Source organism: Brachyhypopomus gauderio, chromosome 4, assembly GCF_052324685.1.
Source record: "Brachyhypopomus gauderio isolate BG-103 chromosome 4, BGAUD_0.2, whole genome shotgun sequence".
Classification (NCBI taxonomy): Eukaryota; Metazoa; Chordata; class Actinopteri; order Gymnotiformes; family Hypopomidae; genus Brachyhypopomus; species Brachyhypopomus gauderio.
The window spans coordinates 35,021,607-35,049,543 of record NC_135214.1 but is presented as its reverse complement, the minus strand read 5'-3'; the positions used below and the strand labels follow the sequence as shown (position 1 = coordinate 35,049,543).

The window sequence follows — 27,937 nt, the reverse complement described above, 5'->3', positions numbered from 1 at the left end:
CGTGAGTGGTTTACACCAGTTTATTACCCTCTTTTTTTTCTTTTTTTTTTTTTTAACAGTACAAAATACAATCAAATTAAGCAGTTTTGTTACAGACTATAGTTCTTGGCCGAGGTCAGGGAGAGCCCAGAACAGTTGGTTTTCCAAAAAACACAAAAATAAGGTATCAATATAGTGAGGAGCATCAGATCTATTCCCATAAAAATAATTCGTAGCCAGAAAATCTAAAACAGCATTACAAAAAAAGAAAAAACTAACCAAGTTACACAGAGTGAGGGGCCACTGTAGCCCCACCCCCTTGTGCAGGGCTTAGATACGCCTGCAGCGGCGTGGAGACGTAGCTCCAGCACCTGTGGAGGGGGAGGGAACTGAAACACCAGACAGCACTCCTGACTCCGCCCCTCGGATCAAGAGAAGGAACTCCACTGGAAATCCATCACAATCTTTAGACCATTTTGATTAGAAATGAATAAAATTGAGCCCCATAGAAGTGATCAGATACTAGAACAGTGAGTGGGGCTCTTATAAATAGATACAACACGTATGGGCAAAAATAAATGAAAGAATTTAATATTGGAAATACAGCACCGAGGCCACGTTGAGTAAAATATGTGCATATTGTAAAAGGTGCTGCTAGCATCTAATGAGTCCTTCAGAAAATCTGCAGCTTGAATGGGTGAACAAAACACCTTCATGTCCTATAGCATCTTGAGATGCGGTAGGTATTACACATTCATTTATAATATTTTCCCCATTTTAATTCTTTTTCCTATTATCTGGAAGATCTATTTAAAAACGTGTAAAAGTTCTAAAATGTTACATTTACAAAGAATATCTGCGCAGTGTAAAAATTTGACTTGGGTAAGTATGGTTGATCAAAATGAACACAAACATCTAACTAGCCAGGACGGGATTATGTCTAGGTCCTTCTGCTGAGTAAAACAGTATTTGACTCCCATACCGTCACATTCATCATATCAACAACGGCTAGTCCTGCCCTTTTAAAAACTGCACAGAAACTTCAGAACTCAAACGAATATCCAGAAGCCAATCAGAGATGTGAGCAGGATTCAGTCCTTCTCAGAAACATCCATCATGACTAGCTCAACAGTTAATGCAGTAAACCTTAGCACTTACACCGATCCTTAAATTTATGCCAAAAAATCATTAACCAGAAACAGGAAAATCCTATGTACACCTAAGACGGCACGTGTGCCCAGGGTTTCATGAGCCCTCACTAACCCCTCTAATCTCTTCACAAGCAAATCCCACAGAAACAAAACACAGTATAGAAACAGTTGAGGTATCAACAGCTGACAGCACATCTCCTATGGCCAGGGTTGTTTTACACTTTATTTATTTTAATGTTTTAAAAGGAACAGAACAGCAACGTCCACGTTCCTGACGCCAGGGGCCGCGGGGAGGAGGCGCGTGTTGCTGGGCCCGTGCGGGCGCTCCCAACCACAGCTGGAGGTGGTGAGCAGTCCTGCTGAGCAGGGGCTGGACTACATGACCACAGTCCCACCAGGAGCAGGTGCGGGGCAGGTGCGGGCCAGGGGCACCTCTGCTCCACTCTAAGGCACTGAGAAGATACTATGGCAAAAGGGACTGAAATTAAACCACAGACACAACCTACACACACACACACTCAGACACAGAGTGCTGAGCTCAGAGGCACAGTTTAGATCAAAAGAGAAACAAACAAGGGGGGGCACCAGCAAACCTCAAGTAGATTACAGCCATCAAACCTCTATACACACTAAACTCCTGTAAGCTTTTGTTAATCCATGAACAAGATTTCACCCAATGCGAGGACAGTGGAGTCTTCACACACACACACACACACACACACACACACACACACATACACACACACACAGCCTCGGAGGAGCCGTTTCAGATCTCCTGCAGCGAGTGGCTGATCTCGATCCTCTCTCTCTTCACGGCAGGTTCACACGTGCCCCGGGACACGTCACCATCACTGCCCAAGTCACTCATGTCATCAGAGAACTGATCTGAGGGGGGAAAGACAGAGAGAACCTTCTAGAGCCATTTCCTGAACAGGACCATAAGGGAGGGGTGTGTGTGTGTGTGTGTGTCAGTAGAACTTCTGCCTGTACCTTTCTCCATGAGTGAGGGAATCACAGAGCTGAGGTCACTGAACTACAGGTCAAAAAAACAACGTTCATATTAAAACACAGTCAGGGCAGAGTGGACAGGTTTGTGTGTACAGATACTACAGCATATGTAGGGAGTGAATGTACCACCCTAATAACACTGTCAGCTCCACTGAGTCTCACGAGACTCTCACACACCTCTCCCATGACGGCGATGGGCGTCTCCCCGGTGGCCTGGGCCACGCGGTGCTCCACCAGGTAGAACATGTACTCGTCGTACAGCAGGCGGATCAGGTGGAAGGAACCGAAACTGGCGGCACTGCGCAGGGTCAGGTCACGGATCACCATGGAGCTGCACCGGGAAACAGCACCATAGCAACCACCGTAAACCACCTCTCATCACCGTGGAGACCGTACGCATATGCAAATCATCTGAATCGAACAGTACACTGGTAAAATCAAAGGCATTTTTACATAAACAATTCAGCTTCCCAACAGTCAGCCATATGAAGCGTCTTCTCTGTTCTCCACCAGAGGGCAGAGTGGAGCCTGTGGCTTGTGTTTTAATTCAGTGTAGAACGACTATATGCATAGTAAACAGAGGCGTCAATTCCAGGTTCAGAAAGTAAAAGTCCTCACCAGGATTTTGCTCAAGCTTGCTAGATCTTCTAAGATCAATCCAGGTAAAATTAGTGGAATCAACACAATCCAGGAAGCCTGAGCAAAATCCTGGTGAGGACTTTTACTTTCTGAACCTGGAATTGACACCTCTGATCATAAAAATGCTTTTCATTTAATGCTCTAGTACAAGTGAGACTGAAGTGAGACGCCGGCCTACAGTGGACTGGAGCTGCCCGCTGAGCTACAGGTTACCACACATGGGTGGAGACACCTTGATCCACACAGCACTGCTGACATACAGGTTACCACACACGGGTGGAGAAGCCACCCTTCAGACTAGCTACAGTATCCTTGGGTAAGGTTAAGGGGGCGTGGGTAAGGTTAAGGGGGCGTGGGTAAGGTAAAGGGGGCATGGGTAAGGTAAAGGGGGCGTGGGTAAGGTAAAGGGGGCGTGGGTAAGGAAAAGGGGGCGTGGGTAAGGTTAAGGGGCGTGGCCCCCTGGATGAGGTCCGTGGTACCTGTAGAAGGACCACTTGAGGAGGAACTGGCGTGCGGCTCGGGCGAAGGTGGCGCTGCCCTCGTGGCCCTTCAGCACCTGGGTCACCACGCTGTCCAGCCAGGCGGCCCACTGGTCCAGGGAGCTCTGCTGCTGCAGGGTGACTTTGAAGTCCTGCTCCAGACGCTGCACCACGCTCTCCTCACACTGACACACCCACGAGGCTTGCTCCTGTAGCAACACACGCACGCGGTGAGTGATAACCCCACAGTCTCCATCTCGCTGGTGTTCAGCTTCTCAACACCCCCCAGGAAAAGTTCATGCCAAAGATTCAGGAGAAATGTGTTTCAGAGCTATTTAAAACACGTTTGCAACAAACACCAAAGTGATAAATGTTCCTTTCAGCATAAGTGCTGTGATGTAGGACAGTCACACCACCACAGTGGTGTAGCACGCTCACACAGGGCAGTTCTTCAGGACTGTGGAGCCCTTGTGGACTAAAGGGGAGGGAGGGATTACAGGCTCTGTGTTCACCTTAACAAATTAGCCTAACATTACATTTCTACTTCATATTGTTAGTTATATGCTGTAGTCTGGGCAATCTGTGGCTACACTGGTGCCTTTTCCAGCAGGACCCTGGTGTGGACACTAAACCCTGGTGTGAGGATGGGGGCTAAACCCTGGTGTGAGGATGGGGGCTAAACCCTGGTGTGAGGATGGGGGCTAAACCCTGGTGTGAGGATGGGGGCTAAACCCTGGTGTGAGGATGGGGGCTAAACCCTGGTGTGAGGATGGGGGCTAAGCTAAAACCAGCAGACCGAAGACGAGGTCACACCTGCACGTTGGCAAAGTCGACGCGGTTGAGGTCGCTGAGCATCTGGTTGATCTGGGAGGTGTTCTGGAGGACGGCCCGTGCTGCCTGGGCCAGGTGGTTCAGAGAGGTGTACCTGCGTAGGGTCTGGGCGAACGCACTCACTACTGCAGCCTGAACACACACACACGCACACACACACACACACACAGACACAGACACACACGCACGCACAGACACGCACGCACGCACACACACACACACACACACACACACACACACACAGACACACAGACACACACACACAGACACACAGACACACAGACACACACACAGACACACACACAGTCAGAGTTTGGATAAATATGCACTGTGTCCTGAATGCTTCATCCCTGAGCGGAGGTGCTACCTTGGTGCGCACGATCTCCTGGGGGAAGCTGCTCATGGCTGAGGTGAGCCAACCCTCCAGACTTTTGGCAAAGTTCCTAATAGCCTGGGTGAGTGTACCTGCAGCAGAGAAACACACACAACACAACCAGGTCAGAGCATACAAGACATCACCACAGCATCTGAGACTATTAAATATCACTACATACATCTGTCTGATGACCATAATGAACATCTTTGAATATTATAGCATACATTATCATAAATCATAAGAGCAACACAGAAGCATAACGATGAAGCCTGACCAGGTTCTAGGACTGTCTGCACTACAGTACACCACCTCCACCTCCACCACCACCACCTCCACAGTACAGCTCCAGATAGACCCAACAGATCTATTTAGAGTGCGTAGTGACGTCCAGATCACAGGGCCAAGAGTAAAGAGAAGTATACTCTTGTGTATCTCTGGTGTATCACAACCCTGTACATGTGGAGTGGCGTACAGAGAGGGGCACGCAGGACACAGAAGGCCAGCGTGTAAATGGCAGCGTGGAGGGGCGGGGCCTGTGGGGGCGGGGCACACGGGGGCGGTACTGACTGGGCACTGGGCGGAGCACGTCGGGGATGAGGATCTCCACCAGCGCCTGGTACAGGATGTGATCACAGCTCCTCATCCACTGCTTGACCGGCTCAAACTTGCACAGAGCGATGAGCTTCTCCCGGGGGATCACACCCTCCATATCGTCCTCGCTGTGGAGACAAAGGCCCAGTTACCGAGACGGTCCAATCACCCGCAAGTATGCTAATGTAAGAAAGTTCCGGCCGTTTCATTGGACCAATGAAAACATCTGTCCAGTAAAGCATAAAAAAAGATTGCCACAATTAGTGAAAATGTGGCACGCAGATACTTTGAAAAACTGGGAAAAAGCTTTAAAATCAGCACAAGGAGGTGACATAAGACTTCTGGGGCGGGTTTGAAACAGACCACAGAGTGTGAAGGGTGGGTGTGTGTAGTCGCTGGGGCCAACCTGGTGGGGATGGAGCTGGTGCCGTCACTAGAGGGCAGTGTTGAATACCAGAAGGTCTGCCATAGCTTCTCTATGAAGTGAAACTGCAGATTCATCACCACGTCCAGAGTGGCCTGTGGAGGAGAAGAGAGCTGAGCGGAGTGTACGGGACAATCACTCGCGCCAGACAGGAAGACGCGTGTGTGTGTGTGTGTGTGTGTGTGTGTGTCTATTACAGTGCCAAAAACACAGGAATGGTGAAAGGTTTCACACATACAAAAAATTATGTTATGGGGCAACTCAAAAATAAGAGTTGTGTTGAAAGAACACTTTTAAAAATTGTGATGTGTGTCATCTAAGGGATTCGTTGAAACACTGTTTTTCAGCAGTTCTTTGTGTGTGTGTGTGTGTGTGTGTGTGTGTGTGTGTGTGTGTGTGTTAGGACAGTGTACAAGTAAGTTCTGTGTCTAAATCTGCTGTATCCATATCCTGGATAATGAGTTCTCTCTTCATTAGCGGTGTTAGCCTGCAGGAGCAGAGCCTCCTCACAGTGACCAACATCAAGAGGCCCGCACACGTCTCAGGAACCCAGCCACACAAACACGCTCAAGCTGCTAAAATGAGAAGGATTCTGCTGCAAATATCTTGCACAGGGACAAAACGAGTGTGCAGATTGTGGTATTTATAGCCGTGGAGTAAAAGTGAGTGTGTGCACACTGGCGCACTGTCCCCGTCGAGAGCGTTTCACACTCTGCTCAGAGATTCTCCCGTGGCAGGACACTTGCTCCTATATCCAGTTACACAGCCCTATAGCACACACACACACACACACACACACGCGCGCGTGTGCACTCCCCTCTCCGCCTTCCACCAATCACGCGATATGTTTTGGCTTCCCTGCCAGGTTGCCATGGCAACCCTGTTTACTGTTGCCCCAGCAACAGCTCAAACACTGCACTCAAAAAAACAAAAAAAGGGGAAAATTCCCCTGCCTTGACAAACAAGTGTTTTTTAACTCGATTTCTTTTTTCAGTCCAGAAAAAGAGAGGAAAAAAACCCCAGCATGGTTGTAAAATTACAGCACTTGTAACAGACATGTGAAGAACGGCATTCTCAGCCACATCTGTGTGTGTTTACATGTGTGTGTGTTTACATGTATCCAATGAACAACACTTCACAACCTCTGCCACCACGAAAAACTGTCTGAAATGTTCATAATGAAGATCTATACATTACACAGTATCACGTATAAGTAAGCCTTGTTCGTGTTAAAAAAGATACAAAGGAAGGAGGAGGTAAAGGTCTTTCCTTGATTGACAAGGGAAAAATCTGGCCACAGACAAAAGGGAAGAGAGAGTGTGTGTGTGTGTGTGTGTGTGTGTGTGTGTGTTGCTGGCTGAAAGGTTAATTGGCATGACTGGAAAGGCACTGAGCAAAGGATGAAAGGTGTTTTGGAACAAAAGGTGTGAGCTGATCTGGGAGGGAGTGGGAGGGCCCATCAGAGCAGCACTCTCCCCGAGAACAGCCCAGAGGACAGCCCCCCAGAGGACAGCCCCCCAGAGGACAGCCCCCCAGAGGACGACAGCCCAGAGGACAGCCCCCCAGAGGACAGCCCCCCAGAGGACAGCCCCCCAGAGGACAGCCCCCCAGAGGAGGACAGCCCCCCAGAGGACGACAGCCCGGAGAACAGCCCCCCAGAGGACAACCCCAGGGTGTGTGTGAGGGAGAGACAGGACATTTGTACCTCACAGTGGTCCCTGTAGATGCCCTGAAGCTTTTTCACATCGTTCATGGTGATCCGCTCAGGCAGTGGGCAAGAGCCCAGATCAAGAGATGGGAAAGGGGGAAGGACGTGGGACACATCTACACACACACACACACACACACACACACACACACACACACACACACACACACACACACACACATATTAATGCCCTAAACACTGATGGACAGATCGTGATCATGTGTTCAGGAGTGTGTTGGTATGCATACATGTTAAGAAGCTATATAGCTATATAGTATGTAAGGTCTCCTACTGTCACACCTGGTACTGCAGTATTATGTATCCATGCCCTACTAGTGGTGTGAATATCACAATATTAATTACACATGTACTACTGGTCCTGGGTTTGGCTAAATTAATTAATTATGGACTGCTGCTGGTATTGAGCTGGTTTATTAGTGTTTCCTTTCTATATGCACTTTGGAGTACTGTGTATTGAGTAGAGTGGTGTTGAGTAGAGGAGTGTTCTCACCTATGTACTGTTGGTGGTGTTGAGTGTTCTCACCTATGTACTGTTGGTGGTGTTGAGTGATCTCACCTATGTACTGTTGGTGGTGTTGAGTGTTCTCACCTATGTACTGTTGGTGGTGTTGAGTGATCTCACCTATGTACTGTTGGTGGTGTTGAGTGTTCCTCACCTATGTACTGCCGGTGGTGTTGAGTGTTCTCACCTATGTACTGCCGGTGGTGTTGAGTGTTCTCACCTATGTACTGTTGGTGGTGTTGAGTGTTCCTCACCTATGTACTGTTGGTGGTGTTGAGTGTTCCTCACCTATGTACTGTTGGTGGTGTTGAGTGATCTCACCTATGTACTGTTGGTGGTGTTGAGTGATCTCACCTATGTACTGTTGGTGGTGTTGAGTGTTCCTACCTATGTACTGTTGGTGGTGTTGAGTGTTCCTCACCTATGTACTGTTGGTGGTGTTGAGTGTTCTCACCTATGTACTGTTGGTGGTGTTGAGTGATCTCACCTATGTACTGTTGGTGGTGTTGAGTGATCTCACCTATGTACTGTTGGTGGTGTTGAGTGTTCCTCACCTATGTACTGTTGGTGGTGTTGAGTGATCTCACCTATGTACTGTTGGTGGTGTTGAGTGATCTCACCTATGTACTGTTGGTGGTGTTGAGTGTTCCTCACCTATGTACTGTTGGTGGTGTTGAGTGTTCCTCACCTATGTACTGTTGGTGGTGTTGAGTGTTCCTCACCTATGTACTGTTGGTGGTGTTGAGTGATCTCACCTATGTACTGTTGGTGGTGTTGAGTGATCTCACCTATGTACTGTTGGTGGTGTTGAGTGATCTCACCTATGTACTGTTGGTGGTGTTGAGTGATCTCACCTATGTACTGTTGGTGGTGTTGAGTGATCTCACCTATGTACTGTTGGTGGTGTTGAGTGATCTCACCTATGTACTGCCGGTGGTGTTGAGTGATCTCACCTATGTACTGCCGGTGGTGTTGAGTGATCTCACCTATGTACTGCCGGTGGTGTTGAGTGATCTCACCTATGTACTGCCGGTGGTGTTGAGTGATCTCACCTATGTACTGTTGGTGGTGTTGAGTGATCTCACCTATGTACTGTTGGTGGTGTTGAGTGATCTCACCTATGTACTGTTGGTGGTGTTGAGTGATCTCACCTATGTACTGTTGGTGGTGTTGAGTGATCTCACCTATGTACTGTTGGTGGTGTTGAGTGATCTCACCTATGTACTGTTGGTGGTGTTGAGTGATCTCACCTATGTACTGTTGGTGGTGTTGAGTGTTCCTCACCTATGTACTGTTGGTGGTGTTGAGTGTTCCTCACCTATGTACTGTTGGTGGTGTTGAGTGATCTCACCTATGTACTGTTGGTGGTGTTGAGTGATCTCACCTATGTACTGTTGGTGGTGTTGAGTGATCTCACCTATGTACTGTTGGTGGTGTTGAGTGATCTCACCTATGTACTGTTGGTGGTGTTGAGTGTTCCTCACCTATGTACTGTTGGTGGTGTTGAGTGATCTCACCTATGTACTGTTGGTGGTGTTGAGTGATCTCACCTATGTACTGTTGGTGGTGTTGAGTGATCTCACCTATGTACTGTTGGTGGTGTTGAGTGATCTCACCTATGTACTGTTGGTGGTGTTGAGTGTTCCTCACCTATGTACTGTTGGTGGTGTTGAGTGATCTCACCTATGTACTGTTGGTGGTGTTGAGTGTTCCTCACCTATGTACTGTTGGTGGTGTTGAGTGATCTCACCTATGTACTGTTGGTGGTGTTGAGTGATCTCACCTATGTACTGTTGGTGGTGTTGAGTGATCTCACCTATGTACTGTTGGTGGTGTTGAGTGATCTCACCTATGTACTGTTGGTGGTGTTGAGTGTTCCTCACCTATGTACTGTTGGTGGTGTTGAGTGATCTCACCTATGTACTGTTGGTGGTGTTGGCTCTGAGCAGCCACGCTCTGCTCCGCTGTGCTGCTGGAGTGTTGAGACCCACTGGACAGTCCGTCCCCCAGTCCATCCACCTTGTGCAGCGGCTTGAACCTGGTCAGCAGGAAACACAGAGGTCAGGCAGGGCCGGTACACACACACACACACGCAGGCACACGCAGGCACACGCAGGCACCTCTGTTTCTGGTGAACAGGCTGCTGTCTCATTGCCATGTACTGAGAGTCCTCTTGCAGCCGGTTCAGAGGAGAATCGGGCTTCAGGCGTATGCCGTAGTAGTGGTACTTCGAGTTCCCCCTGCGACACACAGCAGTAGCAGAGGTGTTTATGTCTTGTGGAAAAAACACTATGAACACGGGTGCAAGTGTGTTTGAAATATGACGGGTAAAAATGCAAGCAAGAGAAGTAAATCTGTGAAAAATGTGCAAATATTTCCCTATATGAGAGTTACCTTTGGAGGTCACATGACAGCTCAGCTGGACTTTGCTCAGTTCTGATGAGCCATCATAGTCTACTGCTCCCCACACACTAATGCAGGAGCCCTGTATCGTATCTCATGCAGGAGATGTAATCAGCTTCACAATGTAGAAACCAAGAGGCAGCTTGCTGATCGGTTTATTGAACACCTCCGGACCGGCGGAACTGTGAAGTTCCTGTTTCTAGTATGCATGGACATTGCCAGCTGTTGCTATGGCAGCAATGAAGTTAGGAAACCCAAAGTAAAGGAGATGGTTTACACTCTCTGAACTCTACAACCACACGGAATGAAGGTCAGAATGAAAACTTCTGGTTTTGTCCAGAACAGAAACTGGTTCCACCTTGTAGAACTTCAGAAACATTTTACTGGTACAGCTGATGAATCTGTATCTGAAACATCTCGTCCCCCTGGAAACCTTGTAGTGAAGATCTCACTGCAGTGTACTGAACTAAAGGTGTAGCCACAGCCGTTACTAACGGGTGTATAAAGTCAAGCAGCTAGCTGTGTTATCTCCATAGACAAACAGCGACAGTACAACGTCTCACACTGAGGAGCTCAGGGAGTTTAAATGCGGGTACCGTCTCGCCACCTTTGAGGAGTCCGTGCCAGACACTGAGGGGTGTTTCCCATCTCCTGCTGCATCAGTGCAGAGCTCCAAACGGCCTCTGAAGGCAACACCAGCACCAGAACCATGTGGACATGGGTTTCTAGAGCGGTGGAGACATGTTCTCTGGAGAGGTGTAAACCACACCACCATTGGTATGGAGGATCTCCAGTGTCCTGCTCACATCCCAGATCTCCACACAGATCTTGTGGATGATCTGGAACACTGACTAGGAGCTCGACTGTATGATCCATCATCAGTACACCACCATACACACTCTCCCAGGTCGGAACAGACAGGAAGTCTTCCCAGAGAGCATATTCATATTAATACCTATGCAGCAGGTGTGTGTGTGTGTGTGTGAGAGAGAGAGAGAGAGAGAGACCTGGTGCCGAGACGGCGTGTACGCAGGCCCATAAACACGGAGCGGATGAGTTTGCCGAAGGAGGCGGCGTTGACGGGGTCCAGCTTCTGCTCCTGGCAGTGGCGCAGGTAGTGGTTGTAGAGGGAGCTACGCGGGAGACTCACGCCCTCCGCAGTCTCGTAGTTATCCAGCAGCCACTGCAGCTACACACACACACACACACACACACACACACACACACACACACACACACACACACCCACACACACACACACACACACACACACACACACACCAGCCTCATGTGCTTGAAGTTTGAAAAATACTGCAGCGTACAGAAAACCAGAGCGTCTGACAGCATAATTACTCAACGATATTTCACAAAGGTTCCTACATGTGTAAGAGTTTATAAGCTGACAGAAGAGTGGACAGATGTGGCCCTCGGTGACCACACACACACGTGGACACACACTTCCACAGAGAACAGGGCATTTACCGCAGGTCTGGGAGTCCCATGTGGAGCAGGGTACCTACATCACTCCCCACTCACACACCCCTGCTGAGGCAACCAGTGCACATGTGAAGTACTCGTCACTGGGAGGGTTGACCACCTACATACTGTATGGCTGCTCACCGTCATTGTGCTGGTATGTGAACCAGGGACAATATTGTGTGGCAAGTGTGTGAATGTAACCACTATGTATAAGAATAGTTCAATGGTGGTGGTGCAAGATCTCTGTCCCTCTCACACACACGCGCGTGCACACACACACACCTGGAAGTCTCTTTTTAAAAGCATGCAGGTCAATCAAAGACCCTATTCCCCCCGTCCACAGACGCATGCACCAACAGTAAGAGGCGGGAGAAGGGACCAGGAGGCGGGACCGGGGGCGGAGAAAGGCAGAGCAAGGCGGAGCAAGCGAGAGCCCTTCCACAGTGGGGGTCCTGCGCCCTCGCGGCTTTTGAAGTAAAGTTTTGTGGGGTGACTTACATGGCTGTTGAGCAGGCTGCTCTTGTGAGAGGCGATCCCTTCAGACTTTTGGAGGTTTTCAATCGCCATTTCAAGCTACAGGGAGAGAGAGGGAGGGCATGCAAGATATCGAACCAGGAGGGAGAGAGAGAGAGAGAGAGAGAGAGAGAGAGAGAGAGAGAGAGAGAGAGAGAGAGAGAGAGAGTTGGGTGTGGGTGGCGACGGAGGAAAAGAAAATGCAAAAAACAAAACAAAAAAGAAGAGAGAAGGCAATGAGACTGTTAGCTTTAGCCAGATCAGGGCATTTCCATCACAGTCAGTGGGCTTGCAGCCAAACTCGTTACCAGTGAACAAAACGCATGCAAATATATGGGGTGGGGGGGGGGGGGGGGGGGGGGGGGTGTTAGGCTGCAGACCAGAGTCCTCTCTTCCCCTCACACAGTGTAGTGCATACTAACTCCAGCACATAAGCCAGCGCTAAGCCCTCGGTCTGGTGCTCTGCAGTGTGGCGGGTGCTGGGGCGAAGGCTACGCTAAGCTAACGCGCTACATATTCACGATGCCCATTCCAGCCACGTCTTCCCACTTGGCTTGTGTGTGAGTGTTTGGAGATGTAGATGGGGTGCCCTGCGCTTTCACTCCAACCTTCTGGAAAAGTGAATAAGTTTAACAAAGCAAAAAAAAATAAAAAATAAAAAAAGAGTTCTTTCCTCTGGCCACATATGAGGAGTGAAGCTTTGTAGAGTTGCTTGTTTTTTGGCTGCTGTAGGTGGAGGGAGGCCTGACGTCCCAGCTGGGGGGGCACAGAAATACCCCCACCTGCTCTTTCATGATGAGAGACGGCAGGCCAGAGACACACAGAAGAGTGACAAAACTTCAAAAAAGAGAGTGAGAGTGGGAGTGAGAGAGTGAGAGAGAGAGCAAAGGAAGGAAGGATAAAAAGAAAAAAGCAGGCATCATTCCAGGTCTTCTAAAGGCTCCCTGGGGCTGTGGGCCCAGCGGGGAGGTGCTGGCGGGTCGTTCTGTCGCAGGGCGTTTGGGTGTCTGTGAGACAAAGACCAGTGCAGCCCGAGGGACAGCAGTCACCGAGCAGGATGGTGAGGACGGAGCGTCCCCACTGACCAATCACAGCCCCCCTTTCACCCATGTCCTCGTCTCTTCTCCCACCTGTCGTCCACTCTCCCCTAGAGTCTCTAGTACCGTCTGTCTCCATGTCTTTCACTCTCCATCTGCCCTCGTCCTGTTCTACTGTCTGAAACTACACGCTGGAGGTTTAGACACGCCGTGAGTGTCTGAACAGCTGCTTCATTTCATCAGCTCATCACTAGAGCAGAATTCCATCAAGCGTGTGCCAAGACATTTTGATTTTAAAAAAGGGTTTTATATTTAAAACACCTGTTGCCCTGCAACGCCTCGCTGAGACCATCCAACAGAGGCCTAAACCGCACCATGAAGACGTAACACGGCATCAGACATGACTGGTATCCAGGGTGGGAGGGGGGAGTCCAGCACAAAGGCCTTGGTCCCAACACAGCAGAAGAGCAGCGGGTCGTACCATTGCAGAAGAGGAGCGGGAGGAGTGCGAGGTGTGGTGGCGCGGCCCCCCTCCATCCCCCCGTGGATCAGGTAGGCACTGCCGCTGGAGATGATCTGGCTGCCACCCACATCCATGGCGATGCCCATCCTATGCCGTGGGGAGGCACTCCACTGGCCGAGGAGACCACCGTGGTGACCTGGGCCCCCCCGCCTGGGAGTCAAAGTAGGTGCTGCCACTGCCTTGTCCGTACAGCTGGGCATCGGGGTTATAGGAGTACGCAGTACGACTGAGTGAGGGGAGAGGAGGGAGAGAGAGAGGGGGGGTGGGTGTTATAATCAGGCTATAAGCGTTTTGACCTTGGGAAAGGTCAGGCGGGCATCAGCTACGTGACAGGAGGGGTGGAGCTGCGGGACGGTGAGCAGGACACTCACATGGTGCCGTTGGGATAGACCGCCTCTCCTCCCTCCACATACTGCACCTGGGAGGGGTAGACATGTTGGACCTGCTGCACCTGCCCCGGGCCACACACACACACCACACCACACACACACAAACACACCACACACACCACACACCACACACACAAACACAAACACCACACACACACAGCTGTAGCATAAATCAATGCATTGTCAAGGCTTAAATGGTTAAAGACGAGAGTGGCAGTGTGCGGCGGGGCCACAGGTCTGGGTGAGGGACTAGTGCGGGACCCTGCAGGACCCTGGCAATAGTGCTCAGAGCTGGGGGGTGGCAGAGGAAAGCATGCTGCTAATGAAGCATCCAGACAGGCTAGAGAGAGTGAGAGAGTGAGAGAGGACAGGAGTGAGTGTGTTTGGGCCCCATCTCCTCTCTTTAGGAGAGGTGTCTGCAGACACAGAGATAAAGAGAGGCAGGAAGGGAGAAGGAGAAGGTGAGAGGAGATAGGGAGGAGAACACAGATAGGAGAAAGGTGCGGCAACTTGGCAGGATGTGAAAGACGTGTGTGAGACTACCACATGTGTGTCCTGGGAGAGGTTGTGTGTGTGTGTACCTGCGGAGGAACCTGAGGCACCCTAGGCAGCTGCTGCACCTGTCCTCCTTTCTGGGAAGAGCCTGTGGCCTGAACCAACACTCGCTGCAGGACACACACACACACACACACACACACACACACACACAATAATCAGTGCTTCTTATGATTTGATAAGAAGGCTGGCAGTGTCCTGGAAGACCAGTGTCCTCCAGCAGCCCAGAACCTCCCAGAACCTCCCAGAACCTCCAGAACCTCCCAGAACCTCCCAGAACCTCCCTGGTGGGCTGTACTTCTGCTCCACCTCCAGCACCCAATGATGGCACGACGTGGGGAGATGGAGAAGGAAGACTCTGGTAAGAGTCAGTGCGAACACACACACCTGAGCCAGGCCTGCCCCACTCCCCCCACTCACACCCACTCCCCCCTGTGTGTGTGTGTGTGTGTGTGTGTGTGAGTGAGTGTGTGTGTGTGTGTGTGTGTACCTGTTGTGATGCAGGAACAGGCTGTACAACAGGTGCTTGTGCTGATGTCGACGTCCTCAGTGTCACGGTGGATGTCGCCTCTGACCCTCCCTCAGAATTCTGCATGATGATCTCTACACACACACACACACACACACACACACACAGCATGTGAGAAGGGCCCCCCAGTGCGACTGCAGGTCTGCCGGGGGGGGGGCGCTAAAGGAGGCAGCGCTTGTGCCAGCAGGACCCACAAAGAGGCTATTGAGAGAACATCAGCTAGGGGAGGAGAGAGAGAGAGAGAGAGAGAGAGAGAGAGAGAGAGAGAGAGAGAGAGAGAGAGAGGGGTGAGAGGGAGAGGAGAGAGAGAGAGAGAGAGAGAGAGAGAGGGGTGAGAGGGAGAGGAGAGAGAGAGAGAGAGAGGGGTGAGAGGGAGAGGAGAGAGAGAGGGGTGAGAGGGAGAGGAGAGAGAGAGAGAGAGAGGAGAGAGAGGGAGAGAGAGAGAGAGAGGGGTGAGAGGGAGAGGAGAGAGAGAGAGAGAGAGAGAGAGAGAGAGAGAGAGAGAGAGGAGAGAGAGGGAGAGGAGAGAGAGAGAGAGAGAGAGAGAGAGAGAGAGGGGTGAGAGGGAGAGGAGAGAGAGAGAGAGGAGAGAGAGAGAGAGAGAGAGAGAGAGAGAGAGAGAGAGGAGAGAGAGAGAGGGAGAGGAGAGAGAGAGAGAGAGAGAGAGAGAGAGGAGAGGAGAGAGAGAGAGAGAGAGAGAGAGAGAGGGGTGAGAGGGAGAGGAGAGAGAGAGAGAGAGAGGAGAGAGAGAGAGGGAGAGGAGAGAGAGAGAGGAGGAGGAGAGAGAGAGAGGAGAGGGGTGAGAGGAGGAGGGGGAGGAGGAGAGAGAGAGAGAGACAGACAGACAGAGAGAGAGGGGTGGAGAGCTGGCCAACCCCAGCAGGTCTGTGCTGCCCTAACCCAGCAGTCACTCACCCCTTCAACCATATTATGACTGCATGGACAAAAGACACATTACCAGTCCGATCACAGCTGGGCAGGTTGGAGGGCCACAGAACTACAGCTCAATCAGGGGGAGGGGGCCACCAGGGGGAGGGGCTACGCTGGTGCGGGGAAATGACGTGCATGAAGAGGCACCAAACTAAAAAGGGGTGTGTGTGTCTGTGGAGATGGTACACTGCACATGCACACATGTGTGCAAGGTGGTACAATGCACGTGTGTGTACATGCGCATGTGTGTAAGAAGTTGAGAGTAAAAGAAGGAAGGGAGGAATATTTTTAAAATGCCATTTTAATGGTGAGACACACACACACACACACACACACACACAGAGGGGTTGGAACAATCTGTGTATGCACAGGGTGGGGGGTTGGGGCATTACCTCCTCAAACTCTTTAAATGAAAAAAGAAAACATCCCCCAACACACACACACACACACACACACACACACACACACACACACACACACACACACACACACACACACACACACACACACACACACACACACACACACACACACACACACACACACACACACACACACACACACAATGGTTTGTTTCGAATGAGAGTACGTCTCTAGGGGCTCCAATAATCCAGCTGATATGAGGAAATTCCTCAATGCTTTGTAAACGTTTGTTGGTTACTATGGTGAGGCAGCCATGGCAACCAACCCTAACTCTGCCCCCCTCCCCTCAGTCTATTCTTTTTAAAGCTCACACTCGAACTTCATCTTTCTCCACGTCTCTCCAGGAGAATGATGGAGGGATAGAGAAAGGTAGAACCAGAGAAACAGAATGAGAGGCAGAGAGAGAGAGCGAGAGAAACACAGAGAGAGGCAGAGAGAGAGAGCGAGAGAAACACAGAGAGAGAGAGCGAGAGAAACAGAGATAGAGCGCGAGAGAAACAGAGAGAGAGAAACTCGGAGATAGAGGGGATTACAGGAAGTCAACATATCTCAGAGGATTCAAATAAATCCTCTCATCAGTTTGATATGAACAAGGATCTCGCGTCTCTGATCCAGCCGCAGCTGCAGACGCCCCTCAGCCCAGACACACTCCACAGGTCTCAGATCAGCACTTACACGCACTCACAAGCTGGTCTGGGTGCCAAGCCCAGCAGCCACTGATCTCTGGCCAGGAAGAAGGGCTGGTGCGGCTGCCGCCCGCCTGACTGTGCTGGGTGACTCACCGGGGGTAGTCGGGTTTGGACTGACAGCTTGTTGTGTGATTCATGCTTAAAATAGAACAATGAGCGCCGTGCGTTACACGCGTGATTAAACTCAGCACAACGATATCAGTTATAAACTGCAGCCAAAGTTTTTTCTTCCTTCTGCTTGGGGGAAAAAGATAATTAGGCATTTTCCCCATGTGACTTACAGTGCTTAATGGTTATCTGCCATCTTTAATTCCAAATAAATTTGACAAGACTGTATAAAAAAAAAGGAAAAAGGAAAAACCATGGTTGCCCCTGGCGATGAACAACAAACTCAGGGTGCACGCATGCGCGCACACACACACACACACACACACACACACACACACACACACACGCACACACGCACACACACCAATTAGGCATGAAGCTGCTCTTACAAAACCTCGAATCTGTGAGTAACTACACTGTGCAGGAGACTGTGCAGGAGTCTTGTGGCAGCGCTAAACTAAAGCGTGCGGGAGGAATTCCTGCAAACGTAGTGATCAGAGGAGCATGTGGCACCCTGGGTGTGTGTGTGTGTGTGTGTGTGTGTGTGTGTGTGCGCCAACCCCGAGAAGCCCCGCACCACGATCCACCGCCACCACACTTCACACCACGCACCCAGACGTGGAGACTCGGTGGTCAAAGCAGCCGCTATTCCGGCGCACCAGCTCCCTCTCCACATGACCCCAGTGTAATGGAGCCGTCAGACGCAGCAGGTGACCACAGGTGACAGACACGGGCAGCACCGCACCCAGCCGGGCCCCCCTCACGACCGCCACTGAAGGACCTGGACTCAACCTGGACTCAACCTGGACTCAGTCAGGACATGGACGTGCAAAAGGAGGAGAGGAAAGGTGAGAAAAGGAGAGGTGAGGAGAGAAAACAGAAAAGAACAGAAACAAGAAGGAAGGAGCAGAGAGGAGAGGAGGGGTCAATCTCGCTGGCTCCGCCCCCTTCTGACGGCCCCGTTGTCCTACAGGGGCTCCTGAGCAGAACTTTAATGAAGTTGGAGTGAAGGACGCAGGGTTGGGTGGCAGCCTGCCCGTCTCCACGCCCAGAGCAGGTTAAAAGGCTCCAACATCCCCACCAGCGGCAGCACAAAGGCCGGGGGCCAGCGGGGGGCCCCTCTCTCTGGGCCACCGAGCCCAGCGCCAGGCTGAATGGAGCCCAGTTTATTACAGCCCAGACGGGTTTGCAGGTCCCCCACGGGCCGACGCTACCCAGTGATTAAACACTAGTGTAGTCCCGCCACGGTTCCCATGCTGCAGTGACACTGCGGAACTGGCCGAGGTTCGAACAAAGAGTGGGTGCGGAGATCCCAGCATTAAACGATACACATCAGACCAAAGGAACAGCTGTGATTGTGAACGTACAGGGAGTATCCAGCATACCCACCACCGCCAATCTGACCTGCACAGCGTTCAATCAGGGGGAAAAACACATGCAGATGTTCAATTCCAAACAGGAGCACACCATCTTGGCCCTTGTTTGCACTGGCCCACATTGTTTGCAGAGCAACAACTGTTGCTAATGGCAACACCGTCCACTACCGTTTCCAGGAGCCTGTTGCTATGCAACGAACAGAATACTTCCCAAACCAAACAATGCCATCCCCCAACGATCCCTCTATCTCACATTAACCAGAAACTTAGAGCAATAAATACGTAACCTATTCATTTGAGCCCGCTGGGGAGCCCAGGGCTGGAGGAGCAGGTCAGCTGCTCTTATATAAATATGAACATTTACACGAATGGTTGGATTCACTCTCAGGAACTTCTAAAGTGATCTGGAGGTGTGTACGTGGTGGGGACACACAGGGAATGGAAAAGTCTTCAGAAAATCTGAGAAGAAGAAGAAACAAAACCAGAGACACGGGACTGGTGAGGCTAGCTCACCTCTGAGCTCCAAAAACAACAGACCAGGCTACACACCGCGTCTCCCTCTACACTACACACACAGCAAAGACCCATTTGCACCTTGGAAATGGAAGCAATTGCTTTTACAAGCCCACCGGAAACTTCAAACGACTGCACAATAAAGCAGACACTTGTTGCCCTGTAAGGACTGTTTACACAGGACATCCCTGTCCATGCAGGCACCACGACACTGCGCAGATACACCGCTGTACCTACACACACACAGTACCTACACACACACAGTACCTACACACACACAGTACCTACACACACACACACACACACACACACACACACAGTACCTACACTCCACACACAGCACACCGCTGTACCCACACACACACACACACACACACACACACACACACACAGTACCTACACTCCACACACAGCACACCGCTGTACCTACACACACACACACACACACACACACACACAGTACCTACACACACTCACAAACAGCTGTACCTACACTCCACACACAGCACACCGTTGTACCTAGACACCACACACACACACAGACCGCTGTACCTACACACCACACACACCACTGCACAGACACACCACACACACAACGCTGCATACACACACCGCTGCACCTACACACCACAGTGTGTTCACTGTACCCTATAAAGACTGAACAGTGAACAAAGCACAAACAGTTGTTCTTACTGAGGAGGACAAATCTATACATAAACACACATGAGTACACGTGCACACACACCAACAGAAACACACACATGCAGTAATGATAAGAGCAAATGAAGACATGATTTCCAGAAGGAGGTTGTTCTTGGTCTGTCTCATTAACTCACGCCTAATGCAATGACAGCCTGTCAGGGGTCTGCAGATGGAGGAAGAGGAGAGAAGTTATGCTGGGAAGATGGAGGCACGTCTCACACACACACACACACACACACACACACACACACACACACACACACACACACACACACACAGCTCCTGCTCTCCGGCCGCTGTCACTACCTCAGCCCATCCGTCACCAGCTCTGCAGCCTGCCGTTGCCATGGAGACCGTTTGTTCACACTTACAACTCTCCACTCCCACAGATCACCCCCTCCAACACACACACACACTACCCCCTCCATACACACACTACCCCCCTCCAAAGACACACACACACACAACTCCCGTCCAACACACACACACACACACACACACACACTACCCCCCTCCAAAGACACACACACAACTCCCGTCCAACACACACACACACACACACACAACTCCCGTCCAACACACACACACACACACACACACACACACCCTTTCCAGATTTCCACCCCTCCTGTCCGGTCTGCTGAAGAGGACCTGGAGTGTTTTAAAATACTTTAAAGCAAAACTTCACAACAAGAGGCTGGCAAGAAACCCCAAGTCCTTAAGTCCACTGGTGTGTGTGGGCGTCTCAGTGGGGGCGCGCTCCTTTCAGGGCCGTTACCCCGTGTACGCGATGAGAAAATGGAGGATCTTCAGTTTCTGTTGTTACGCTACCTTGTTGCCCATGGCGATGGAACAACACAGGGAAAGAGAGGAACAGCAGCGTGAGTGGAGGGAGTCCTGCTCTCTGCCACGGCAACCGGGGCCTTCACAGTGTCCTGCTACTGCAGCCTAGCAGGACTACTGTCCTGACACAGTTTCAGTATGTTAAATAAAGGAAGAAAAGATTCATCGCTCTGCATTTGGAGTTCACTGCACCTCAGGAACCGTGAGCTGTAAAACAAAGTGCTGATCACAAAAGCCTCGGCAACCCACACCATGGCAACCTGTTGCTCCACACACTTCAGACTGTTCTGCTCTCGGCTCAGTGATGACGCGGACCTGACGTAAACCTCGCCAGCAGAGCTGACGTAAACCTCGCCAGCAGAGCTGACGTAAACCTCGCCAGCAGAGCTGACGTAAACCTCGCCAGCAGAGCTGACGTAAACCTCGCCAGCAGAGCTGACGTAAACCTCGCCAGCAGAGCTGACGTAAACCTCGCCAGCAGAGCTGACGTAAACCTCGCCAGCAGAACTGACGTAAACCTCGCCAGCAGAACTGACGTAAACCTCGCCAGCAGAACTGACGTAAACCTCGCCAGCAGAACTGACGTAAACCTCGCCAGCAGAACTGACGTAAACCTCGCCAGCAGAACTGACGTAAACCTCGCCAGCAGAGCTGACGTAAACCTCGCCAGCAGAGCTGACGTAAACCTCGCCAGCAGAACTGACGTAAACCTCGCCAGCAGAACTGATGTAAACCTCGCCAGCAGAACTGACGTAAACCTCGCCAGCAGAGCTGCGAGAGACCCGAGGGGATCCCCAGCCTCCTAAAGCCGTGGGTCACGCCGCGTTATCCTGCGTGGTCGCTGCATTACGTGTGTGGGGAACGGCCCTCACGTGTCCAGGAGCACTCTCACCAGCCCAGCACTGCTCCCCTCTTCAGAACCATTTACACGCCGTCCTCTCGGATGGACCGCCGTCAAATAAAACACTCCATGTCTGGACGGCGAGACGCTTGCCGTCAGCCTTCCCGGCCAGTCAGTACTGGGGAGTATAACTCCTGCCAGCATGCAAAATGACAGAGACACGCAGATCGTCCTGCTCTGGTGTGGGTTTACTGCCAGTGTTACGCAGCCCAAGACGGAGCCCAGAAACAACCACACAACACGGCCTTCATTACACCTCCCTGATTCCATCGAGCGGCTTGGAATAAATAAATTCAAGTTCTGACCAAGAGGAAATGCAATCACTACCACAAATACATTTCCATGCATTACATAATCCAAAACAACTTGAAGAGAAAAGGGACCATACAGATGAGGTCTCAATCAGATGTGTCGGCACCACTATGATCACACGTTCTGTGGCTTTTTATCCAAGAATCTTCGAGCCTATCTGTTTCATATCTGCCATTACCCAAGGGTTTCTTAGCTCAGGCGGCGAGGTGTGTGTTCCGATGACCCGTGAGCGACACACACCTGAACAGATCGCCACACACCTGAACAGATCGCCACACTGCAGACACACCACACAAATTCTTCCTTTAGTATTTCATTCAATATGAGCAGACTTTCAATGTGATCAGCGATTTATGACTCTACTCCTGACCGTTTAGGAGCTGTTGAGGTTTGATAAACAAGAAAGTCCGACGTCTTGGTGCCTCCAGCCAAACAGATGGTGCGAGTTTGGGCCAGCCAACGACAGCAGCCTTGGCCCCGCACACCGGCACCAGCGGGACCGCTCGCTGCGTTCCCCGAACGACGGCGAGACAATACGGTGGAGCGGGCGGGCGTGGAGTCACCCAGGGTTCTCCTCGCTCAGAATCAACACAGCACTTCCCCAGCTATTCATGCACTCCAGCAGCGCTGAATGGCCATTCACACAGCGCAGCGTTTGTGCACGCGTCCCTGCGGGACCGGGAGAGACGCACAGGATGTCGGGACGCGAGCAGGACGGCGTTCTGCATTACACCAGCCACTTACTGCAAGGGCCCGGGGTGAACCTGTGACCCAGGCCCGCCACATAATCAGCCAGCAATATTCGTCCCGTCGCCCCAAGTCATAATGACGTTGGACGGGGTCTACTGGGAGTTTCGACCCGAGAGGAGAAATAAGCCAAAGTCCACCTGTACACATTATGTCATTAAGGCATGTTGGGGGAGAGATGGATCACTACAGGACGACACCTGGGGGGGTCAACAAACACTTGTCCATCGTCACATTAATACCAATCCTTAAAACCATTTAATGCTTTTTTGGGCTCCATTAGAAAATAGAAGCGTCCAAAAGTGAAGTGTTTATTTATCTAAATAGAAAAGTAGAGATATTGTAGGACAGAGAGGAATCGGGGTGACGCTCTGCTACTGTCCATGTCGAAAGAGAGGAAAGGAAAAGAGGGAAGGAGGGAGGGATGAGGGGAGAAAGTGAGGGAGGGGAAGAGAGGAGAAGGGAGAGAGGAAGGGAGAGGCGAGACAGAGAGAAGGCTATTGTAATGCTAATCTAAGGGCCCAGTGTGCTGTTTTGTTGCAGGAAATTTAATTAGCAGTTGTGTAGCTACGATACAAACCAGGTGGTATGCAAGGAATGCCCTGATGAGGGGAGGCTACAGCAAGGGTGGGCGGGGTTACGCCCAGGGTAGGCGGGGTTACGCCCAGGGTGAGCCTGTGTGTGAATAACATTTCATTTCCAGACAAGTTTCCACCTGTTGCTCAAGCTTTTTGAAAGCCTGCGAGCTCAGGACGAGCGTGCGAGTGTACAAGAGAGTGCGAGTGTACGAGAGCGTGCGAGTGTACCCGCGAGTGCTGATTCACTGCTGGATTCCTCTCACAAGTCATAAGAGAAGATTAATACCAAACAGCTCACAAAGCTCCAGCTCTTTGCTAAATTAAGAGCATCAAGTGAAACCATAAATCACAGTGTTTAAGACAGCCTGGCACATTTCAGACGGCCTGCTGCAGACTGTCCTCCGCCAGTTCTGCAGACGGCAGCGTTCCAGACGTCTCCACAGCCTCACCAAAACAAACACTTCACAGAGCTGATACACCCCGTCACGGACCTCACCGGAAGACGTGAGGGGGGCCGACGTCAGGACACGTGTGACCAGAGGTGTGCAGGAGCGTCACGTGCTGCAGTGCAACTGTTGATCCCAAAAACGCCCCAGAGTCAGAGCGCCAGACTCCCAGAGTCAGAGCCCCAGAGTCCCAGAGTCAGAGTCCCAGAGTCAGAGTCCCAGAGTCAGAGCGCCAGTCACTCAGCTCCAACGCACTGGCAGTATTTCTGAGGCACAGATTATCCCCTCAACATCAAAATAATGAAATCTGATCGCTGGCCTATAAGCCCCTCTCCCTCTCGTGTGCTGTAAGAGGATCATAATCCTGATCTGGATCAAGTAAAAATGTTTTGGCAGCATGTAGACAGTGACAAGGCAGTTGGGCCAACAACTTGGTATACAACAGGGGCAGCCAAGGCAGTTGGGCCAACAACTTGGTATACAACAGGGGCAGCCAAGGAGGTTCAGGGTATCTACTCTACCCCTCTTCTGCATGGGCTAAATTCAGTATTAGTGCATGAGAGCGCACGCACGCACACGCGCACACACACGTGCACACACACACGCACACACACGGGATGCAACGCAGCTGTCTGCTTGAGAGCTCCGCTCCACCATAGCTGGCCCCATTAAAACCCCGGTATAGAGTTACCGTGGACACCATTACAACAATCACAAAGCGTGGATGCCTGGCGGGTCTGTGGTGTCTCGGGGCAACTAACAGACGGAGCGGGAGCTGGGGTCGCCCTGGCGGGCAGGCGCAGGTCCACGCCACGCTGGAAGGAACGAGGCCAGAGACGGCGCACGTGGGCAGAGACGGCACACGTGGCTGCGTGTGTGTGTGTGTGTGTGAGAGCTTACGAGGCTGAGTGCGTGTGTACAGCTCATGTTGGGGGCCCATGCACCACCTCTCACACCCTAAATGTCAACGTTCCACACGCTGCTCCGTCGCCCTGATCGCACAGCGGGACCGGGTCGGCGGGGCGGGTTGCTCGAGTGGTACTGCGGCCCGGTTACACCAGCCAAGCGTAACCACGGTGTTCTGGAGAGTGTAGAAACACACTGACAATCCAGTCCGGGTAAACCAAGACCAACTGCTCTGCCTGCTCGACTGGTAGTGTACAACATACACTCTCCTGCTTTAACCTCCGACCTGCCCCTGTGACCCTGCCACGGTGATCAGAGATGAAGCAATAATCCCAAGAGCAGTGCGGTTGTAGAGCAGTGCGGTTGTAGAGCGGCCCGTTTGCGAAGGCGGCTCCTCTCTTCCTCTTCACAGCCCGTATTTGTGTATCAAGTTGCCATGTAAACACAACAGCTGTTCCGCTTCACTCCACTGCCATGCAGTTGCATTCCTATTCCTTTATTTTCTTTATGGAGGGTGTGTGTGTGTGTGTGTGTGTGTTAAAGGCCTGATTCAGCCTTGGGCCGATTTGGAGAGCTTTGTCAAAACAAGCGAGCAAATGGTTCTCAATTTGCCCACAGCTTTACGCTAAATCCCTCCTTCAGATACTTCAACAATTACCAGCCTGTAATTATCAATGCGTGTGCAGCGTGCGGTGCTCACGTGGGGCTCCCACACAGCACCCGCACATCACGCCGTGGTGAGAACCCTCACGGGGAACCCAGCGTGTGACTTCATGCCAAGGTTTAGTAAAACAGACTCATTCTTATTAACTACATATTGAAACCTAAAGTGGAATTTGGGACAGTGGATTAGACTGCAGATTTGAGGAGTCTATAGAACAGGCACAAACTCAATCAGCCGGCTAGCGGGAGAGTCCACCTGACACGGGACAGCAGAGAGTTCTGGGGTGTCCAGAACAAGCTGCTGACTGGACATTACATTAGCCAGGAAGCAGGAGTCTGGCCTCATCAATAATTAACCCCAATTACATGAATCATTCAGTTCTCAACAAGGAAGATGAATCCTGCCTGGAAATGCACCTGTGACAACACATTTCATTATCGAGACACTGAGACACCAGATCACGGGTCTTTGGAGACTCTCGTCACACTGGGATGATTGTTAAAACTTTTCTGCTCCATTAGTCTAGAAATCACCAGCGCATCTGACAACCGAGTCTGAAAGTGCCGCATACTCAACCCCTCTCCCGTCTCAAACAGCGGCGTCTGGGAGTCCACCGGACACCTCCACGCCCCGGTAATCGCTCTGACAGGTGGATCCTCGCCTTAACGAGCAGAACCCGTCGGGACCACTCGATCGGCGGCTGGGCGGAGGAGCAGGACGGATCGCCGTGGCGACACACGGCACCGGCCTCGCCCCTGTCCCCGCGCTAATGATGCTCATTATCATTGTGGCTTTCAGAGACATGGCTGCTCGCAGCTAAATGGGGATCAATGGCACGAGGGGAGCGCGGAGACACCTGGCCTGTGGACCGTTGTCACGGAGAGCTCTCATTAAGCGGTGGAGCATCACCAAGGCGACACGGCTGCAACCCACCGAGGAAGAATGACAGCACGTTTGGGTGAGAGGAGTCAAGCTGTTGTCAAGACCGCGTACGGCTCCCACAGGGTTGGATGTGAATACGATGCATAATGCATAATTTAATTTGCATTGGCATCACTAGTCAAAATCACCTACGATTGTCAGTGGAGAAGTGCGGTTCTTGCCATTGTAATGTCGTACACATGTAGAACCAGGAGTGACTCCCAAGTACTTCAATGAGTATTTAAAATACTGTACAACGATCCCCGGTGTAATGGACATTTATACTTAACGATACGTTTTAAAGAAAGAAGGGAAACAAGAAAAACAAGAAGTCAGAAATGTGTAGCAGTACTTTTACAAACAGAATAAATATCAAAACAATTATTTCGACTGCTTCCCACCGGGGACTGTGCCATGTAAAGCCCATCAATATGATTACTGAGAACCACAGATCACCGCACAGATCATCATTTAGTTTGAAACTAAATGATCTGCACATCAGGCGTTTGATTCCCTTTTAATTGATTACAGGAGACACAGATTTTCGCGTGAATCTTTTTCGAGAAGAAAATATAATCCTAAAACGTTTCGATTGGATTAAATCTAATTGTGAAAATGAAAGTAGTGTGTAGGAAAGGCGCTAGTAACGGACCGCGGGCCGTTTCGGTCCGGTTTAACGGACAGTAGCCCCGAATAAACGCGTTTGGACACTTGAGTGACGGACTCGGTCCCGGTGTGAGGCGCGTCTAGCAGGACCTCACTACACCTCAACTTGGTTTATTCGCTTTTGTCCTCGTCGGCGTCGCTTCCCACTCGGATCAGTCCGGCTCCAAACAACCTGTTGCCTCCGTCCACACGGGGGGAGCCGCCCGTCCTCCCCCCGCGGCTCCTGCTGCCGTCACGACCCTCCGGTTAGTGGAGGAAATCACCCCCGAAACTCCCTCACCAAACACCCCACAACTACCTGTGGAGCAGCGCAGGCTAACACACCCGGGCTAGGCGAACCAGCCACCGAGTGGATTAGTCCCCGAACCGGCCCACAGGAGCGGAGCCCGAGCGGAGCGCCGGTTAAACGCGCCTTTAACGGTGGAGCCCGCCGGCCACGTCCACCGGTCCGCGGGGAGGTCGCGGCCGGCCGGTTAGCGGGGAGGCTAACGCGCTAACGCCCCCGCTCGGAAGTTTCAGAGCCGTGAAACACACACCCGCCTCACATGGCGAGGACGCCTCGGGACGCGCGGATCAGCGCACAAACGAAGCGCCGTGGATGATTGTTATTATTATTATTAATAATGTTATTGTTGTTGTTATTGTTGTTTTTGTAAACAACCGAGGTTAAACTGACAGAATATTTAAACCCAAGCTGAGGACCCGACTGACGAACTCACTGAGGCTTTATAGTAACTTACTTCGAGTCACATTGGGCAGAATATGCTGTACAAAGCACTTATACAGCCGATTAACGTTAACATCGCCTTCTTTTATCAGTAGAGAGACATATTAATGTTAAAATCGCCTTCTTTTATCAGGAGAGACATATTCACCTCGCGCTTAGCTCTGCTCGCGCTTCGCTTATCTCGCCCGTTCGCCTCCGAGCCGCCGCCGCCGTTGCTGAGTGTTGCTCCCCCGTTGGTAAGTAACTGTCTCCACGACTACAGTCACTATGGGGCGGGCGCGCGCGAGAGAGGGGTCTCGAGGCAACTGTTGCTACCCGCTCCAGCATACGTCAGGGTCTAAGAACCGA

General features: G+C 51.3%; 1 protein-coding gene across 1 annotated transcript; it reads right to left on the bottom strand.

The window, feature by feature from the left end:
• Window positions 1-6: 6 nt before the first annotated feature.
• Window positions 7-27,937, bottom strand: rfx2 (regulatory factor X, 2 (influences HLA class II expression)). Its single transcript, XM_077004301.1, is given in 21 exon segments — window positions 7-2,015; window positions 2,121-2,163; window positions 2,316-2,469; window positions 3,257-3,465; window positions 4,070-4,219; window positions 4,455-4,552; window positions 5,031-5,182; window positions 5,461-5,573; window positions 7,184-7,302; window positions 9,626-9,747; window positions 9,830-9,949; window positions 11,120-11,301; window positions 12,090-12,164; window positions 13,623-13,664; window positions 13,667-13,747; window positions 13,750-13,817; window positions 13,820-13,890; window positions 14,036-14,115; window positions 14,635-14,718; window positions 15,099-15,211; window positions 27,738-27,937. Coding segments are annotated over 20 exon segments (2,187 nt in total). The 5' UTR covers window positions 15,204-15,211; window positions 27,738-27,937; the 3' UTR covers window positions 7-1,896.